The sequence below is a fragment of the Hylobates moloch genome, unplaced genomic scaffold (assembly GCF_009828535.3).
Source record: "Hylobates moloch isolate HMO894 unplaced genomic scaffold, HMol_V3 SCAFFOLD_6, whole genome shotgun sequence".
In the NCBI taxonomy this organism is placed as follows: Eukaryota; Metazoa; Chordata; class Mammalia; order Primates; family Hylobatidae; genus Hylobates; species Hylobates moloch.
In genome coordinates, this window is record NW_026652281.1 from 93,844,594 (window position 1) to 93,861,146 (window position 16,553).

At 43.6% G+C, this 16,553-nt stretch overlaps 2 protein-coding genes across 6 annotated transcripts in view; one reads left to right on the forward strand and one right to left on the reverse strand.

The window, feature by feature from the left end:
* CCDC113 (coiled-coil domain containing 113) overlaps nucleotides 1-7,985 on the forward strand; it is a 34,075-nt gene extending 26,090 nt beyond the window's left edge. For 2 of the 3 annotated variants that reach the window (XM_032157500.2, XM_058441051.1), the window contains exons 8-9: nucleotides 6,627-6,782; nucleotides 7,830-7,985. In XM_032157500.2, coding sequence (XP_032013391.1) covers nucleotides 6,627-6,782; nucleotides 7,830-7,916 — 243 coding nt within the window. In that variant the 3' untranslated portion in view covers nucleotides 7,917-7,985. Of the gene's footprint in view, nucleotides 1-5,676; nucleotides 6,246-6,626; nucleotides 6,783-7,829 lie in introns of those variants that run through there. The other variant, XM_032157501.2, reaches the window with a different exon arrangement.
* Nucleotides 7,986-8,132: 147 nt separating this feature from the next.
* PRSS54 (serine protease 54) overlaps nucleotides 8,133-16,553 on the reverse strand; it is a 14,966-nt gene continuing 6,545 nt past the window's right edge. For all 3 annotated transcript variants that reach the window (XM_032157497.2, XM_032157498.2, XM_058441050.1), the window contains 3 exons: nucleotides 14,016-14,274; nucleotides 12,748-12,879; nucleotides 8,133-8,896 (listed from right to left, as the gene is read on the reverse strand). In XM_032157497.2, coding sequence (XP_032013388.1) covers nucleotides 8,363-8,896; nucleotides 12,748-12,879; nucleotides 14,016-14,274 — 925 coding nt within the window. In that variant the 3' untranslated portion in view covers nucleotides 8,133-8,362. The remainder of the gene's footprint in view (nucleotides 8,897-12,747; nucleotides 12,880-14,015; nucleotides 14,275-16,553) is intronic.

Below are 16,553 nucleotides of genomic sequence, written 5' to 3' on the forward strand. Positions count from 1 at the left end.
TTTTTAGAGTTTCCAGTTTTTCTGCTCTGTTTTTTCCCCATCTTTGTGGTTTTATCTACTTTTTGTCTTTGATGATGGTGATGTACAGATGGGTTTTTGGTGTGGATGTCCTTTCTGTTTGTTAGTTTTCCTTCTACCAGACAGGACCCTCAGCTGCAGGTCTGTTGGAGTTTACTAGAGGTCCACTCCAGACCCTGTTTGGCTGGGTGTCAGCAGCGATGGCTGCAGAACAGTGGATTTTTGTGAGACCACAAATTCAGCTGTCTGATAGTTCCTCTGGAAGTTTTGTCTCAGAGGAGTACCCGGCCAAGTGAGGTGTCAGTCTGTCCCTACTGGGGGGTGCCTCCCAGTTAGGCTGCTCGGGGGTGAGGGACCCACTTTAGGAGGGAGTCTGTCCGTTCTCAGATCTCCAGCTGCATGCTGGGAGAACCACTACTCTCTTCAAAGCTGTCAGTCAGACAGGGACATTTAAGTCTGCAGAGATTCCTGCTGAATTTTTGTTTGTCTGTGCCCTGCCCCCAGAGGTGGAGCCTACAGAGGCAGGCAGGCCTCCTTGAGCTGTGGTGGGCTCCACCCAGTTGGAGCTTCCTGGCTGCTTTGTTTACCTAAGCAAGCCTGGGCACTGGTGGGCGCCCCTCCCCTGGCCTCGCTGTGGCCTTGCAGTTTGATCTCAGACTGCTGTGCTAGCAATCAGCGAGACTCCGTGGGCATAGGACCCTCCGAGCCAGGTGCGGGACACAATCTCCTAGTTTGCCGTTTTCCAGGCCCGTTGGAAAAGCGCAGTATTAGGGTGGGACTGACCCGATTTTCCAGGTGCCGTCTGTTACCCCTTTCTTTGACTAGGAAAGGGAACTCCCTGACCCCTTGCACTTCCCGAGTGAGGCAATGCCTCGCCCTGCTTTGGCTCGCGCACCAACTATCCTGCACCCACTGTTTGGCACTCCCTAGTGAGATGAAACCGGTACCTCAAACAGAAATGCAGAAATCACCCGTCTTCTGTGTCGCTCAGGCTGGGAGCTGTAGACCGGAGTTGTTCCTATTCGGCCATCTTGGCTCGGGAAAACCCGGAACTGGTCGAGGATATAATATTCTTGAGTGATAGTTTTTTTTTTTCTTTCAGCCCATTGCCTTCTGGCCTTCGTTGTTTCTGATGAGAAATCAGCTGTTAATCTTGTTGGGCTTCCCTTGTATGTAATGAATTGTTTTCTCTTAATGTTTTCAATATTTTCTCTTTGCTTTGCCATTCAACATTTTGAGTATGATGAGTCTGGGTGTGGATTTATTTACATTTCTTCTGTTTGGAGTTTGTTGAGCCCTTTGGATGTGTAGCTTACTGTTTTTCAACAAATTAGTGAAATTTTTAGTCATTATATCTGAATAATTTTTTCTACTCCTTTCTCTTTCTTTTCTCCCTCTGTTACTCCCATTACCTGTATGTTGGTACACTTAGTGGTGTTCCACATTTCTCTAAGACTGTTAATTTTTCTTTGATTTTTTTTTCTCTCTGCTCCTCAATCTGCATAATCTCTATCAATCTACAAGTTTACTGATGCTTTACTCTACTGGCTTAAATCTGCTGTCAGTCTGCTGTGATGAATTTTTCATTTCAGTCATCATATTGAAAAGATTCCGGATTTTCTGTGTTTTAAAAAATGAATTTCTACCCCTTTATTTTCTTTACTTGATGAGACATTATTATTATTATTACTTTAATTCTTTAAACATGGTTTCCTTTGGTTCTTTGAATAGCTCCTTTGAAGACTTTGTCTGCTAGGTCCACCATCTGCTCTCCCTCAAAGGCAGTTTATTTTGCCTTCCCTGGGTGGATCATGCTTTCCTATTTCTTTGCCTATCTCATAATTTTTGTTGGAAGCTGTATATTTTAGGTGATATAGCAATTCTTGATATTGGTCCCTCCCATCCCTTTCTTGGGCTTGTCATTGTTTTTGCTTGTTACTTGTTTAGTGACTTGGCTGGACTAGATCAGTAAACTAGATCTATTCCCCTGCTGTTATTACTCTCTAATGTTTCTCCTCACATGGTACAGCCTTAGTCATGGATACAATTGCCCTGATGACCAGGGATAATTGTTGCTTCTGCTGAGTTCTCTTTGACTCTGCATCTTCCTACTAGAGCACCTTCCTACAGCTGGTCTACTCTATTGGCATCACACTCGGCCATCAGCCTTCATTAATTGTTAACTAATTGCTCTATTGCTTTCAACAATACCCTGAGACATTAATTGTTTTAAATTCTGATCCAATTAAAGTCAGGACCTTTGCAGGGGCAAGGTATTGCCAGTCTTTGAGGCTTGCTCCAACTCTCAGAGGGCTCTTCTTAGTGATCTCTTTCACTGTTCTGTTAAACATATAGCTGGTTTATTATTTTACTTGCTGCTACTAACATTGTAGAACTACCAGCCTCCTCTAAATTGCTTACCTTAAAAAACTCATAAATTGTTTCCCACACAGTTCTTAGGCATGAGCTCCCCATCTCTGTTCCAAATAGTGAGTCCACTTGGGCAGCATTCCAGAGCCCTCTGATTTACGCCTGATTTTGTTTGGCTCTGTGTCCCCACGCAAGCCTCATCTCAAATTGTAATTCCCATTTGTCAAAGGAGGGACCTGGTGGAAGGTGATTGGATCATAGGGGCAGTTTACCCAATGCTGTTCTCATGATAGTGAGGGAGTTCTCACGAGATCTGATGGTTTTTAAAGTGGCAGTTTCCCCTGCATGTGCTCTCACTCCTGCTACCTTGTGAAAATGTGCCTTTCTTCTCCTTCACTTTCCACCATTATTGTAAGTTTCCTGAGGCCTCCCTAGCCATGCAGAACTGTGAGTCAATCAAATTTTCTTTTCTTAATAAAATTGTCCAGTCTTGGGTAATTCTTTATAGCAGTGTGAAAACAGACAAATACACAGCCTGTCTCCCTGGGCAAAACTTCTGCACTGCTGCCCTGGAACTGGGGTGGGACAGTGGACAACTTTTCCCGTAGTGACATTGCTGCTCTACAAGTGGGTTGCTGGGTGGGGATCATAGTCTCTGGTCTTCTCAGCATGTCCCTCACAGCTGTAGTACTTATGTTTTAATGCCTTCGTTCTTGCTACTTCATTATATTTATCTTAGGTATTCTCAAATCACCATCTGGACAGGAGTATGCATTGATGGTTCTGCCCACATCTTTGGGTCTCTCCACAGTTGTTTGTTTAGGCTAAACAGACAGGAGCTATTCACTGAACACTTGACAATTTTTTTTTGCATTCTGAAAACAAGTTAATAAAAATTAAATTATTGGTTTGTTTTATGGTGTATTGAAACAATGGAAGGTGCAAACCAATTACCTGGGGATCTTGTTAAAATGCAGATTCTGAGTGGGTAGGTCTAGGGTAGCCTGGGAGTCTGCAGCTCCCAAGTGTTTCTAGTGCCAGAGATTGTGCTTCGTGAAGCAAGGAATTAAAAGACAATACCATACTGGGAAGATTCAACATAATAAAAATGTTAGTTCTCTTTAAGTTGATCTGTGAAATATGATATTCCAGTTAAAATACCAAGGAAGGTTTTTTTGTTTGTTTGTTGTTAAGGATCTGAATCAACTGACTCAAAAATTCCTTTGGGGGGTAAAAAAGAGTATCCCCAAATTCTGAATGAGTAAATAAGAGGACTAGCCCTATCAGATAATGAAATATGTTATAAAGTTACAATATTTAAAACACGCTCAGGAATAGGCTGGAAAATCAAAGAAAAATATAAGGTCCTATAATGAGCCCTGATACCGATCACATAAGTATATAAATATTTGATAAAGCTTTGATATTGATACCTTTATGATAAAAGTGGCATGGCATTAATCAAGGGACAGCCAGATTATTGAATAAATGACATGGGGTAACTGGGGTAACTGGGTAACTATTAAGGAAAAAATTAAGTTGGAACTGTGTCTTAATGCTGAAATTAGTTCAGGTATATCAGAGATTTAAATGTAAGTAATAAAACCATTAAAATCCTAAAATAAATACTGGGAAAATTTTTAATATAATCTTGGAATGAAGAGGCCTTTCAAAATATAAACCCTAGAAACCATGACATCAATAAAGTGAGTTATATAAAAATGAAAGTTTTTTGCACAGCAAAAATGATCATAAGCAAAGTCAAAAGGTAAATAACTGGAAAAATGTTGTATCTAAAATCACAAGGAGCTAATAACTCCAAATAAATAACTTCTACAGATCAACAAGTAAAAACTAATAACTAATAGAAAAAATGGACAAAAGTTTTCAAGAGTTTACTGAAAAGCTAAAAAACTGAATTGTGAAAAATGTTCTACCACACTCATAATACAAGGAATACAAAAGAAAGCTATGATGGGATATTATTTTCCTTCTCTTAGATTGACAAAGATCAAAGAGTCGATAAAACTGTAGTGAGAGAATGAGGGAAAACCGGCAGTCTCAGACATTACTGCAGAACTGTAATTGTCTTGATTATTATAAAGGGGAATTTAGCACTGTTTACCAAACATTAACATGCACATATGCTTAAGGCTGGGTTTTGCACCCTAAACACATTATTACTGACATTTGGGGCTGGATAATTCTTTCTTGTAGGGGGATGTCTTGTGTATTGAGGGTTTTCAGTAGCATTGCTGGCCTCTACCTACTAGATGCCAGCAGCACCCCTCTAATTCCCACAAAAATGTCTTTAGGAATTGCCAAATGTCCCCTGGGGGCAAAATTGCCTCTGGTTGAGAACCACTGCCCTGGAACAAGCAATTTCACTTTTAGCAGTTTATCCTACTGATTCACTTGCATAATGATAATATAATGTATATCCAGATGGTTAGTAATTGCAGCATTGTTTATTGTAATAGCAAGAGATTAAACAGTTAAGTGACTGTGGGAGAATTGTTAAATTATGGTACATCCATGTGGAAAATTATGCAGCTGTCAAAAAGAATGAGTAAATTCTTCATGTGCTGATACACAAAGATCTTCAAGATTTATTGAGTGAAAACATCTGGATGAATAAAAGTGAATAGAGTATGCTAATATTTAGGTCAAAAAAAGAAACATGTTTGTATAAGCCTAGATTTCTGGAAGGATGCACAAAACCTAAAAACAGTGTATGCTTCTGGGCAGGAGACCTTCCTGATGGGGTGACAGGAGTGGGATGGGAGCTTGCCACAGTGTACCATTTGAACTGAATGTATTGCCTAAACAAAAGAATTAGTAAAATAAAAGTTAAAAGGATAATGTTAAATTTTTTTTTAATTTTTTTTTTGAGACAGAGTTTCACTCTATCACTCAGGCTGGAGTGCAGCGTCGTGATCTCGGCTCACTGCAACCTCCACCTCCAGGGTTCAAGCGATTCTCCTGCCTCAGCCTCCCAAGCTGGGATTACAGGCCTAAGCCACCATGCATGACTCAGTTTTGTATTTTTTTAGTAGAGACGGGGTTTCACCATGTTGGCCAGGCTGGTCTCAAACTTCTGACCTCAAGTGATCCTCCCGCCTTATCCTCCCAAAGTGCTGGGATTACAGGCGTGAGCCACTGTCCCCAGCTGATGTTAATTTTAAAAAAATGCATTCTATTAAAAGGGCTAATTAATTTTACTGTATGATAATTTTTTAAATAAATATTTAAAAGACAAGGATTACTCACGAAATTGAATTACCATAGGTTCTGGCCATTCTGCATCTGGGAATATACCCAAAAGAATTGAGAAGGGAATTGAACAGATTTTTGTACACCGATGTTGACAGCGCCATTCTTCACAATAGCCAAGAAGTGGAAGCAACCCAAGTGTCTATCGATGGATGAATGGATAAACAAAATAAATAAAATGTGGTATATCCATACAACGGAAAATCATTCCACCTTAGAAAGGAAGGACATTCTGACACATACTATCATATGTAGGAAACTTAAGGACATTATGCTAAGTGAAATAAGCCAGTCACAAAAGGACAAATACTGTTTGATTCCACTTATATGAGGTACCCAGAGTAGTCAAATTCATAGAGACAGAAAGTGGAATGGTGGGTTCCAGGGGCTGGGAGAGGAGGGAAGGAGGAGTGATTGTATAATGGGTACAGAATTTCTGTTTTACAAGACAAAAAGAGTTCTGGAGATGGATGGTGGTGATAGTTGCACAAGAATGTGAATGTACTTAATGCCACAGAACTGTATAGTTAAAAATGGTTAAAATGATAAATTTTATATTGTATATATCTTATAATTAAAAGACATGGAAGTGAATTGAGTCTGATCAAAGTATACTTAAATACACAATTTTTCACACACAGAAACCCTAAGAAGTCAAAATAAGTACAACATATTCCTTAATAAAGGAGAGGAAGAGGAAGGAGGGAAGGAAAGGAAAGGGAAAGGGAAAGGAATGAAAGAAACAAGACTATTTAGACTGCACTAGGTGTTTCTGAACTGGCTTAAAATATATTTTGCAAAAAAATCAGAATCTTGTGATTCCCACCCCTCCCCAACCTCTTTGAAAATGTAAACATTATTTTTGAAACTCTATTGGAACTATGGGGAGAGATGGCAGGGCCAGTGAGTTCTCAAAGCAAGAGCTGCTGGGGTTCCCTGGGTATAACTGGTCCTTCCCAACCCAGGACCGGGCCAAAGCCGAGGCAGTGAACAAGAGGCTCCGGAAGCAGCTGGCCGAGTTCCGGGTACCACAGGTGATGACTTACGTCCGGGAGAAGATCTTAAATGGGGACCTGGAGAAGAGCATCAGGATGTGGGAAAGGAAAGTGGAGATAGCAGAGGTGAGCCACAGGGAGCCCCGAGATGGCCAGTCTTTTATGTCTTCAACATTTTCATTTAGGATTTTGTTCTTTGGGCTAAGAATACAGATGTTTGGATATGTAATTTCTGGGAGAAACCTCAGCAGTTGCTTTAACTATTAAACCAAGATGAAGGATGATTTTTTTTTTTAAGTTCCCCCTTTTGCATTGTTAGGGGCAGAGTCTTTTCCATTTTCAGGGAGAAACTTTGTAGTAATAGTGTGTTTTTAGTTGCTTGTTATCTTAATGAATTCTAGAAGTTTCTGAATCCCTCTGCACTGGTAATTTAGTGATTGCTACTTTATACATGGAGAAGTCAGTTTTTTTAAAAAATGAGATAGTGATGGATTTTTTAATATCACTCAGGACCTCACTCCATGCATGTACACAGTCGCCATGGGTCTTTCTGCTTTTGAAAGAATCCTGCAGACTTTGAATATGGTACCATGTGACAGGAAGCACCCTTGCTCCTGTGAGCTGCGGGAGATAAATGGGCAATGGGAAACCATATGCTGGTGTCAGAAGAAGGACAAGCACCTAGGCTGCCGTGGCCAGGTTGCAAACTGAGGTCACGCAGGACATCATCAGAGTAGCTTAGAAAGCCAGTCAGGTCACTTGGAAAACTGGGACCTTGCGTTTTCACATCTAGACCCTGGCTCTCATTTCCTGTGTTACTTTCTCCTGCCTCTCCTGTAGCCATTTTGCAGCAGAGAGTAAATTCAGATCCAAACTTGGGCCCCTCAGATCCGACGCTGAGAAGTAGCAGAATCGTGGCAGGAACATGCAACTTCTCACTTTACTGAACAGAAGAAACATGCTCTATAGAAAAATCTTCTGGTGGGTGCTGCCCCTTGGTGGCCCCCGCACAGCAGCATGCATGGAGGACACGCTGCCCCACACAGGGTTGCCTGCACCATCACGGGGCTGGATAAGAGCTGCATTCTGAGTAGCCACAATCAGTTTTCCCCAAGTGACCTTCTCCCCCCTCTCCTTTATCATTTTTTTTTCTTTTTTTCTTTTTTTTTGCAGATCTCCTTAAAAGGCTACCGTAAGGCTTGGAATCGAATGAAAATAACCAATGAGCAGTTACAGGCAGATTACCTTGCTGGGAAGTAGCCAGAGGCAGGCCACGGCTTACAGACCATGACATGACCTATTAAAGTAATCAGCTCCTTTCTAGTCACAGGCTCCTCTCACTGTTCCCTGTCTGTCTGGTGTTCCCAACCCCCCAGCCAGGCTGAGCATCATCTCCTGGGCCACATCTGCCCATGGGGAGTGTTTTCACCGCCTGGCCCCTGGAACTGTTACCACCGAAAGAACCACAGGGCACTCTAATGGTTTGACACTTGTTAGCCAGCATTTAGTTCACAAGCATAATGAAAGTGACCTTCCCACACCTGGGAGAGGGACAGAGGAGGGAGAGCCAGCCCAGTGTGTGCCGTGGGCTTATCCATGGCAGCCCCGGTGTGCAACTATCAAAAACAGACACCAAAACAGCATGGCGAATGCCTGGCACTCAGCATTCTGAGCTTACTCTTCAGTTTGGTGGGGTAGCTCCTAGACTAGATACTGCTGCAAAAGAAAACAAGCACGAAGGAAACCAAGATGATTTCTTTGGGCTGATGCAACCTGTTCTGACCTGCAAAAATCCTACCTTCCCCCACCTCCCCATCATAATAGTCATAGTATAAGGGTTGTACAGACGCCTCAGGAGACCTGCCTGATTCCTTTACACCCTCCTCCCTAACATCTAGACTATCTCTAGAGCTGTTTGCTAGTCGTGAATGTGTGATGGTCCTTCTTTGTCCCTGCAAGTATGATCCAACATGGCCCAGTTCAGAATCAGAATATGTCTTCTGTGTCATGGCGGCATTTGGTCCATGGTGGGAGAAAGAAATCAACTTTTCCCAGTAGTGGAGTGAGGACAGGGGAGGGCCGGCCATCTCAGCCTTGGATGTGATCCATTTGCTGTAGTCTTCCACCTTGGTGTACAGAAACAGGCCAGGGCACGTCTCACCACCGAAGTTCAGGACTCCTCTCAGAACCCACAGATCGAGCTGCTGTAGCTGGCACATCATTGGGCTTCCTGGGTCCCCCTGTGACAAAAGACAGAAGGCTTCAGGTCTTAGAAAAACTAGTTTTTGTTGTAAATCTATCCTTGTGCAATATACTGTTTGTTCTAGAAATGTTTTACGCTGGTTCTCACTGGAAATGGGGCAAATTATAGGATATGATTTCAAGGCAGCCACCACCACAAATTCCAACAAGATGACTTTTCCTTTTATTATGCAAATTAGCTGTGGACTTCTGCTGATTGCCTATAGCTTCCTGGTTCATATTTCATTTTCTTGCCCCTTTCCAGTCCTTTGGCCAAACCTTCCCTCTTTTCTGGCTTCTCATTCCTGAAATGTTGGTGTTTGTTTCTGTTTTGTGCTGAAATGCTCACATTTTCCCTTCTCCTCTCTGCCTTGCTTCGACTCTTAGTTTAAGCCACTTCCTGCCACCTGGCAGCTGCTCACCAGCCTGGCTGGCCGTGCTGTTGGTCTTCTCTACTCCCAGTGGAGCAGTCCTCTGGGACTTGGGAATTCTGCCACATACACTTTACCTAACTTAAAGTGAGGGAGTAGAAGCTTGGCATCGTTAGCTAGATACGGGACCCTGGCAAGTGACCAAATCCTCTCTGAGCCAAGGTGGGAACACAGTTAATGCCTGTAACACGTGCTGAGCACAGCATAGTGTCTGGCACACAGCAAACACTCAATAGAATATTAGCTACCATCATCTTGATGTCTCTATAAAGGCCATCATTTTTCTGAAAAGTTAGGGAAAATGGGAAAAGCAACAAGGCAACTACTAGGTAACATTTACCTTACCTGCCCAGACCCCACACCCCTAGGTCTCCTCTCAAAGGAATTCCTGCCCCTCCCGTGGCCCATCTTGGTCCGAGAAGGGAGTGGTCATCCCCAGGCTAGCCAGCCACTTCTGACCTGTGTGGCCTGCCTGGCTGGAAGGCCTGGGCAATGACATGTTGCTCTCGTGGTTTGCACTGAGACACGGAATGGGGCTGCAATTAACAACAGGAAACAATCTGAACAGACTCAACCACGAGCAGCAGAAAGGCAGAAGAGCAGCTGCATCAGCCCCTTACCATCCGAGGCCTGGGTGTGTGGTCTGTCTTGGGTGTTTCTCTCTCTCTCTCTTTCTCTCTTTCTCTCTTTCTTTCTTTCTTTCTCTGTCCCCAAGGCTGGAGTGCAGTAGTGCAATCTTGGCTCACTGCAACCTCCACCTCCGGGATTCAAGCAATTCTCCCACCTCAGCCTTTCCAGTAGCTGGGGCTACAGCTATGTGCCACCATGCCCAGCTAATTTTTTTTTTTTTTTTGAGATGGAGTCTTGCTCTGTCCCCCATGCTGGAGTGCAGTGGCATGATCTCGCTCACTGCAACCTCCTCCTCCTGGGTTCAAGCAATTCTCCTACCTCAGCCTCCCCAGTAGCTGGGATTACAGGCACCCACCACCACACCTGACTAATTTTTATTTTTAGTAGAGATGGGGTTTCACCATGTTGGCCAGGCTGGTCTTGAACTCCTGACCTCATGATCCACCCACCTCGGCCTCCCAGAGTGTTGGGATTACAGGCGTGAGCCACTGCACCCGGCCTAATTTCTGTATTTTTAGTAGAGATGGGGTTTGGCGATGTTGGCCAGGCTGGTCTGAATCTTCTAACTTCAAGTGATCTGCCCGCCTCGGCCTCTCAAAGTGCTGGGATTAGGCATGAGCCACCATGCCCAGTGGGGTATTCTCTTTCAATAAAGCTCCTCTTTTCCAAGGAAGCCACACCAGAACAGACATGAAGACCAGTGGGAAAAGAAGGGAGCAACTCCGCGGGCAGGGCAGCGGGGGAGGCCGTGCTGCAAAGCTGCCGTGATTCCCTGGTGATCTCTCAGCAGGCCAAGGCCAGACATGTGAGGAAGGCCTTGAGGACTTCATTCTGTGCCTCTCCTTGGATGGAAGGGGGTGCTTTAGTGTGGCACTCTTGACTTTTCAATTGACTGGTGAACAGGCCCTTGTGTGCACCTCACCATGTCTGCCTAGGTCATGGAGGTTCCCTGGCCAAGAATGACGTGGTTCCCCCTTTCATCAGTCCCATTCGCAGTTTGTCTTAACTGTAGTGGTATAGCCAGAGCAAGAAAAAGAATGTGATTTAGGACAAATGATTGGATGAGTGATTGGTAGATGTCCTCAGCTATGGCGTGGTTTTGCAGGTCACTGTTCCACCCACCTGGGCACAGCATATACGCTTTTTCTCTTCCCCATAATCCTGTAGGCGCTGCGACTTCTGAAGCACAAGAGGCAGAGGCGAACAGCTCCAGGTGCCCCTCTGGAGCTACCCTACCTCATCTCCCAAGGGAGTGGCCACAGCCCAGAGTGGGGTTTTTCATTGTGTGATCTTTTCCCTTGACATTCAGCAAAAGCCCTAACAGTGGTAGAATAAAGGCAGGATGGGTGAGTGCAGAGTGATTCTGCTTTTGTTGGGTTTCGGGGAAACCCAGATTCTGAACGTGGTGGTTGACTCTACATGTGGGAATTGTGGCTTTGAAGACCTCTGGACATGAGAACATATTTCCAAGACAGAGGATTCTACGGGGACAGGTCACCATTAAATGGTGTGCAAGCATAATTCTGTTCAAAAATGAAGGCCTGGTTAGAGGTGAGTCACAGTTAAAAACCAACCTGAACTTTGCAGTTAGATTTTAAGAGATGGTCACTTAGAGTAGAAATACCTTAGAATATTCCATTGAGTCTAAGATACAGTTAGAAATCAACATCTTTGAAATTAGGGTGTGTCTTTTAATCAGTTGACGCCAGAGTTTAACAGGCAGCGTTTTTTTCTTTCTTGGGATTACAAAAAATGATGGTGCATTCTATAATTGGCAGCATCTTAGATCTGAGGAAGTATGATACTTGTTTGATGGAATGGTTGAGGGCAGAATTTTGTTAAAAAGCTATATCTTCAGTGTATTTTAACACATTATCTAATTTAAGAAATTGTTAAGATCCCCCACCTGGCAGAGGACCCAGTACAAAGTAGGCACTCAATAGATATTACACCAACTTTGGAAGGGCAAACATATTTCTTAATGAGAGGCAGTCCTTTGTGTTTTGCAATAAAATGACCTTTAAAAAAATTATCTGTATATATGTATTTTTTCCCCTTGCTCCAAAAATCCTGCCTTTCTGGATCCTATGGGGAAAAAAAAATTCCCCATCAGGTGTCCTGAAGGCTCTTTAGAGGAGAGTGTGTGATAAGCCTCTTAGAAAAGCAATTCTAGAGTAGAGGAGATAAACGCTATCTGGGTATCTGGTAGACCTAGGTCCTTGTCTTTGCTGTAACTTTTATTGACTGTGTGACCCTAGTAAGCTACACTTTCTCCAGATTTGGATATGAAGGGGCCTGAACCAGGTGTGTGTGACTTCTACACATTTTTTTTGAGGTAGTAGGACAGCCACATCCGTACAGCCCTCATCTGGGTGGAGGGCAGGGCTTCTCAGAGAAGAAAAACCCAATAACTGATAGCATCAGAGGGGAATCTAGGTTGCCTAGAAGCTGAATACAGCAGCCCCACACTGTAGACCTGCTCAAAGCGTATCAGCCTGTGTGGTTTGGACTCAGACTTTCAAATTTTTAACTAGTTAAAAAGCACCTGTGACTTAAACAAGCTTCATAGTGTTACACTGAAAATTGTGACTGGTTAGTTCGTTCAGCAGATTTTTAGTGAGCGCATACTGTCTGCCAAGTGCTATTCACTCCAGAGACAGCCACTCATCTCAAGTCCTAGTCCCTACCCTCACAGAGCTCTCCATCTAGGGAGGGGGAGTCCTGAGGCTCCCCTAGATGTGACCAAGGCTTACTCTCAACACTTAGCTTCTACTCCATGATGTTCTTACCAAGCAGGCAGTCTTGGTTTCCTCTTTCGTGTGGCTGCCACATTCTGTCTTCTGGAGTTTGTGTAGGGGACACATGTCAAGATCTTTCACGAAGATTTTCCTCAGGATACTCATCGTCATGTGATTTCCTGTCTGGACCATGCAACAGAGAGCCCAGGGATTATTAATGAGAAGGCAGTCCCCTATGTCAACACAACTCCCACTCATATAGCCAAACGAGAGTGAGAATTTTTTTTTTTGAGTTGGAGTCTTGTTCTGTCACTCAGGCTGGAGTACAGTTGTGTGATCTTGGCTCACTGCAACTTCTGCCTTCCAGGTTCAAGCAATTCTCCTGCCTCAGCTTCCGGAGTAGCTGTGATTATAGGCCTGCACCACAACGCCCAGCTAATTTTGGTATTTTTAATAGAGATGGAGTTTCACCATGTTGGCCAGGCTGGTCTCGAACTCCTGACCTCAAGTGATCCACCTGCCTTGGCTTCCCTAAGTGCTGGGATTACAGGCATGAGCTGCTGTGCCCTGCCAGAAATGTTCTTATAAATCCCTTTTTTTCATAGAAATAAGAACCTGTGACCGAGTTTTTACTGAAAACTACCTCCACTTTGAACTTGAATGTGCAAACAGGCAGAGAACACCCTTCCCTCTCTTCTAGAGAGTATCCATTTCCTTGTTTCTTTCTTTCCCCAAAATGAAAGAAAACAAGGACAGCTTAGACAGGAGGACAATCAGCCCTAGTTCGGGGACTAACATCCCCTCACCTCTCTGTACCCTTGTACTCATTCCAGGGTGTCCACTGCCTGTGTACTTCCAGTTTTGGTGTAGGGCTAGAAGGTAAAGGACCAATGTGATGTAAGAATGGCCACCAGATGGGCACAGTGGCTCGCGCCTGTAATCCCAACACTTTGGAAGGCCGAGGTGGGAGGCTTGCTTGAGCCCAGGACTTCAATACCAGCCTGGGCAACAGAGCAAGACCCCATTTCTACAAAAAACAAATTTAAAACAATTAACCAGGCATGGTGACATCTGCCTGGCATGAGCCAGTGATGGCACCACTGCATGAAAAAGACCCTGTCTCAAAAAAAAAAAAAAAGAGTGGCCACAGAAAGAGAAAGCGCTGGGAGTCTTGACTGATTAGGTAAGGGTTTCAGCCAAACTCTAGAACCTCAAGCAAGCTCCATTATTAAATTAAGATAGGCCCTAGATTGGATTATCCAGGTCACCCCCCCTGCCAGCACACATGCAGCCTCCTCTGGGAGGAGGAATGCCTTAACTGCAGTTGTGGGATTCCATCCTGACACCCAGCAGTTCTGCAAGACTGGTGGTGTACGCAGCATTCTGCCGAGGAAGCAGATGGACTGGACCAGGTTGCCAAAATGCATCGCTGTGTCTGTCTTCAGGAGGGCTATGTTGTTGCTCATGGAGTTGTTATCAAAGTCCTCATGGATGATGATGGTATCAACTGGATACTCTGTGTGAGCAATCTTGCTGGGATCCATGTTACTTATACCCACTATAACGACAATGTCCTTCCTGGAGAGAGAGCAAGGGAATCTTGAGAAGCCAAGACAGCAAGGAAGCTTCACGCTTCCCTGTTTTCCCATTTAAGTTTTTTCAGCCTGGAACACTCATCCAGCTCATATTCCCTGTGTTAATTCTTCCTCACCCCTTTGGACTCAAGTTTCTAGGAAATCTTTTATAAACCCCTAGGCCTGTGCCCTCTTTTGTGAGCCTGCAGAATCCTGGAGATTCTTTAATCTTAACACCATTTGCCCCACCACTAAAGAAAATCTGTTAACATGTTATTGCTGATTAACGTTTTTTCTATGAATAGTTTTTTTTTTTTTACATATTGTAGTTTGCAAAAGTAGTAATTGCAGTTCTACCAGAGATGTCATCTTGACTCCTGCTTTTAGTATTTACATTTTAAAGCAGGCATCTTTCCTTATTATATATTCTGTAAATACATTTTGGAGAAATTGAAGTTCTAATAACAATAGAATTGAGTTGAGTGTTTTCCCTTTCTCCTCTTGGGAATCACCCAAGAAACTATGAGAAAGAGGAACAAATACAAACACCATAAAACCAAGAGATGCTAAAGAATCCAGATCTCAGAGTCAAAGGAAGGGCTGATGAAAGGAAGGATGGCAGGAGTGCGAGAGTTATAGATGACACTGACTGCCACAGAGCTCAGAAAAAGCTTGTTGAGCATGTTCTCAGCAAAGAAGCAAAAAGAAAAAAAACAAGACCATCACCAAATGAAGGCCAAATCAAAAGCAGCATGAAGGAGAATAGGGCTCACAGAAAACACAATTAGGGGCATTGAGAAATGTGACCAAAATGAAATGAAAATTAACAAAGATTTTTAAAGGCTTGAGAGGAAAATGAAAGATAAGGCAGTCACAGGAGAACCAGCTGGCCACAAAGAAAGTAACCAAAATGATGAAACAGGAAAAATATTTCAATATATAATTTAAGAAAACTTTTCAGAACTAAGACCTGAATCTATAGTTTGGAGACAGCTAACCTATCTCCAGTAGTGTTGAGTGTCCACTATCTCTGTAGTTTGGAGTAGTTAACACTGAGACATAGTTCTGGTCAGGTCCCAACAGGAAATAAATGTTCTACTCAAATAAGATAAATTGGGGTGAGTTTAATAAAGGGACTCTTTACAAAGGTCTTGGCAGGATGCAGGGAAACCACAAGGACAGCGCTGGGCACTGCATGCTATAGGCAGCTCCTGCTGAGGTAACATCGCTGTGCTGACACCGTCTCTGGGCTCTAGGTGAGGGGAGGATGTGATCAGACAGAGCTGTGTAGAGTGGGTCACTTAGCTGGTAAAAGCAGCCAACCAGCAGCCAATATGCAGTAGCCCTCAGAGGAATAAGGACACTGACTTCACTTTCCCCACTCCCTCTGATCTCTTGCCTCTTTTATGCATGTTGGCCAAAACCAATTGGAATCCAGAAGGCAAGAAAGACCACTGGTATAACCCATACAGGTGAGGCTCCTGGGGCCTGGCAGGGTAGAAGAGTAGAGTGGATCTGAAGGGGCAGGTGGGGGAAATCCAGCACAACTAGTAAAGTTGCTGGACTTGAGTGACAAAGAAGGAATCCTTGGACATCCAGACTAACAAAGATGAGGTCATCTTAATTAAGTTTGGCTGCATTGTCTAACCAAAGTACTGGCATTGCAGGTATGAGTTATTGCACCTGGCTGGTAGGCGATTTTAATTCACCTCTGACAGTCTAGGACAGATCAAGTAGACCTCCTTGCCCAATTTTATATATTGAATTATACACCAAGCATGGAGAATGAACTTTTTAATTTACCTGTGAAAATATTCACATAGACCACCCATAGTAGACAGACAGGACAACCTCAACAAATCCTAAATAGATCACCACGTGGTATAATTCAATAATGTTAGAAAACAAAACAAAAAACCCTAGCACCTGGACATTTTAAAACTCTGTCTTGGCCACGCATGATGGCTCACATCTATAATCCCAGCACTTTGGGATGCCAAGGTGGGTGGATCACCTGAGACCAGGAGTTCAAGACCAGCCTGGCCATCATGGCAAAACCTCATCTCTACTAAAAATACAAAAATTAGCTGGGCATGGTGGCATGCGCCTATAGTCCAGCTACTCGGGAGGCTGAGGCAAGAGGATTGCTTGAATCCAGGAGACGGAGATTGCAGTGAGCTGAGATCGCACTGCTATACTACAGCCTGGGCAACAGAGCAAGATTGTCTCAAAAAAGTTAAATTATATAAAATTAAAAAAATAAAGCTCTGACTTTAATAAAAC